The 2,459-nt window shown below is 34.1% G+C and overlaps 2 protein-coding genes across 2 annotated transcripts; both read right to left on the bottom strand.

Annotated features, from left to right (window-relative positions):
* Positions 1–2: 2 nt before the first annotated feature.
* EIN_033390 (phosphatidylinositol 3-kinase, putative) lies at positions 3–574 on the bottom strand (the record flags this gene model as incomplete). Its single annotated transcript, XM_004185776.1, has 1 exon — positions 3–574. A coding segment is annotated over one exon (572 nt), but the record flags the coding sequence as incomplete, so codon positions are not given.
* A 732-nt stretch (positions 575–1,306) lies between these two features.
* Positions 1,307–2,347, bottom strand: EIN_033380 (hypothetical protein; the record flags this gene model as incomplete). The annotated part of the gene is made up of 2 exons (XM_004185775.1): positions 1,307–1,620; positions 1,693–2,347. The coding sequence occupies 2 exons, from the start codon at positions 2,345–2,347 to the stop codon at positions 1,307–1,309; spliced, it is 969 nt and encodes a 322-aa protein (XP_004185823.1).
* Positions 2,348–2,459: the final 112 nt, after the last annotated feature.

Below are 2,459 nucleotides of genomic sequence, written 5' to 3'. Positions count from 1 at the left end.
TGCGGGGGTCGATTTCAAACAACCCGTTGTGAACTCGCATTTTAACGGGTGCAAAGAATGTGTCAAGAAACGTTTTCTCCTTCTCAAACATCCACATCTCGAGAAGTCCATTCAACAGTTTTGATTTGACGCCATGCATCGATACATACGACGAGAAAAAGTCTGCTTCGATGTTGTGGATTAGAATGAATTGGAAAATTTGCTCGGTGAGATCGTCACCGTCGTTGAGACAACACAATAAGACTAGTCCTGCCAAACAGTCGTCTAAAAGAACGTTTCTAAATTGAATGATCCCAACACCAAATCGATCAAAAAACTTCTTCAAAAGATCGTCGACCGTCATGGATTTTTCAACTTCCAATTCGATTGATTTAACACCCTTTTGAAGCTCTTTAGGAAGGTGGATTTTCACACTAAATGGAAGATTAAGAGGTACACTCGGCTTACCAATGGTATACTCTTCATATGTTTTTGCAACAATGGGCTTCATGTTTTTAAAAAACTTTTCAACGGCTTGTGTGGAGCGAGGGGTGTGCTTCATAAATTCCGGGATAGTGATGGGGATGTTTGCCATCTGTTATGGATTCTTGAAAAAGGAGTTCATTCAAAGTTCCGTTTAGCTAAAACTATTAAACTTTTACTAGTGAAGTTCTAGTTTATCAAATTATTTCTTTTGATTCTTTTATTTGTTTAGTTGGTTTGTCCAGTACTTGGTTTAAGTTTATCGGATAATATCATATTAAAAAGATACCACAACTCTTTGAAATGAAAAATATTTTTTAATTATTTATCCGATATACGGAGTTTGGTTAAACTACAACTTGAGTCGTTGTTTAAAATAGAATTAAAAACGTTTCTTATCAAAAACAATCGTTTTAGTTTATTTAATTAATTTGTTAATAGCAAAATAAATCAAATTGAAATAATAAACTATATTTTGTAATATAATTAACAACAGAAATAGTTTACTTTTTATAATTAATCAACCATGTATGATTTATTTTAAAATTGTATTGTAGATACTAAACTAAACTTTTGGGAAGCTATATCTGTACTTATTGAGATCCTCGAGAAACTCTCATGAAAATATGAAATTCCATCGATGAAAATTCGTTGTATGACACTTTCTATTTCTGTTCATTAGATTATTAACAGACCAAAATAATAATTGAACATAACCAATGAAAAATTTATATTTTATAATGTCGTGTTTTGTCCCTTTTATTAATAATAATTAGTTATATTATTTATTACCATAAACGTTTAAAAAGACGATAAAACGAACAACAACTGATATAATAAAAGATTAAAAAATAAAGCATAGTACAAGACCCATCAGCGCAAATATTGCACCACATGAACTTCTTGTATTTTTCCTCTCATTGACTTCGCACATCCCTTCAGTGTTACAACTTTTTCCATCAATACACTTTCCACAGTTTGGTTCGCACCCCACTTCAAAATTCCCGCCTTGTGGTGTGCACTCCATCCCCACACACTGCATTGTATTTGCTTCACATTCTTTCAAATTCTGGGATGTTGTTTGTCGTGTAAATGTTGCGGTTGTGACTTTAAGTTTTGTGTCATTTCCCGTTGTAATAAACAGGCCAATAACGTTTGCTATTTGTTATTTCAATGACACCAAACTTATGAAACACAGACAAATGTGGCAGATAAAAATAGAAAACAAACCAAACCCCTGACACTCATTCTTTGAGAACGAAATATCCACCACCCCACTCTTTTCTCCTTTTTGTATTTTGAAAGGCATCTCTGTGCAGATATTTGGATTTTTGAATTTGACTTCGTTGTTAAAGTCGAGGATAGACAAACGTGGATCGTTTATTTCAAAGTTATTGTTTTCAAATTCGAGTCTAATACTGAGTTCCACAAAAAGGTCAGACATTTTCGAAACTGAGGGATACGTGAAGTACAAGAATGCATCTTTGGAGTCATCTGGAATGTCAATTGATGAGATATTGAAGACATTAAATTGCTTTGAAATACCCGATACATTCAAGTAAGGTGTCCATACAAAGTATCTATTCACTGGAGAGCTTGAGTGTGTATTAAGTGACTTGTCAAATACTAAACTGTTAGGGAGGAAGTGACAGACGTCTTCAGTTGTATCTAGTGGAAATTGTGTTTCTGTTGTGATGTCCTTTTCATTTGAAAAGTTTGCTGCTTTGAACAAGAGGACTTTGTTATTAAAATCGATAAGTTTCACGTCGACTGGTTCAGTAAATAAAGGGAGTGAATAGCTCCCGTCTTTGTTAATCAAATAAGAGATGCCATTAATAACAATTTTCTTGTGGAGAGTTTTAGTGTTATACACTTTCACAACCATCCCTGTTTCAGTTGTATTAATGACGTTGATGCTTGGGACCGTTTCAAATGGGCACGAAATAGCTCGGACGGTGACTTGTGACGCGTGATTAATAGAGCCGTGAACAACAGTG

Source organism: Entamoeba invadens (genome assembly GCF_000330505.1).
Source record: "Entamoeba invadens IP1 unplaced genomic scaffold scaff_1105074726079, whole genome shotgun sequence".
In the NCBI taxonomy this organism is placed as follows: Eukaryota; Evosea; order Mastigamoebida; family Endamoebidae; genus Entamoeba; species Entamoeba invadens.
The sequence above is the reverse complement of the archived record's forward strand: the minus strand, read 5'-3'. Positions and strand labels throughout refer to the sequence as shown.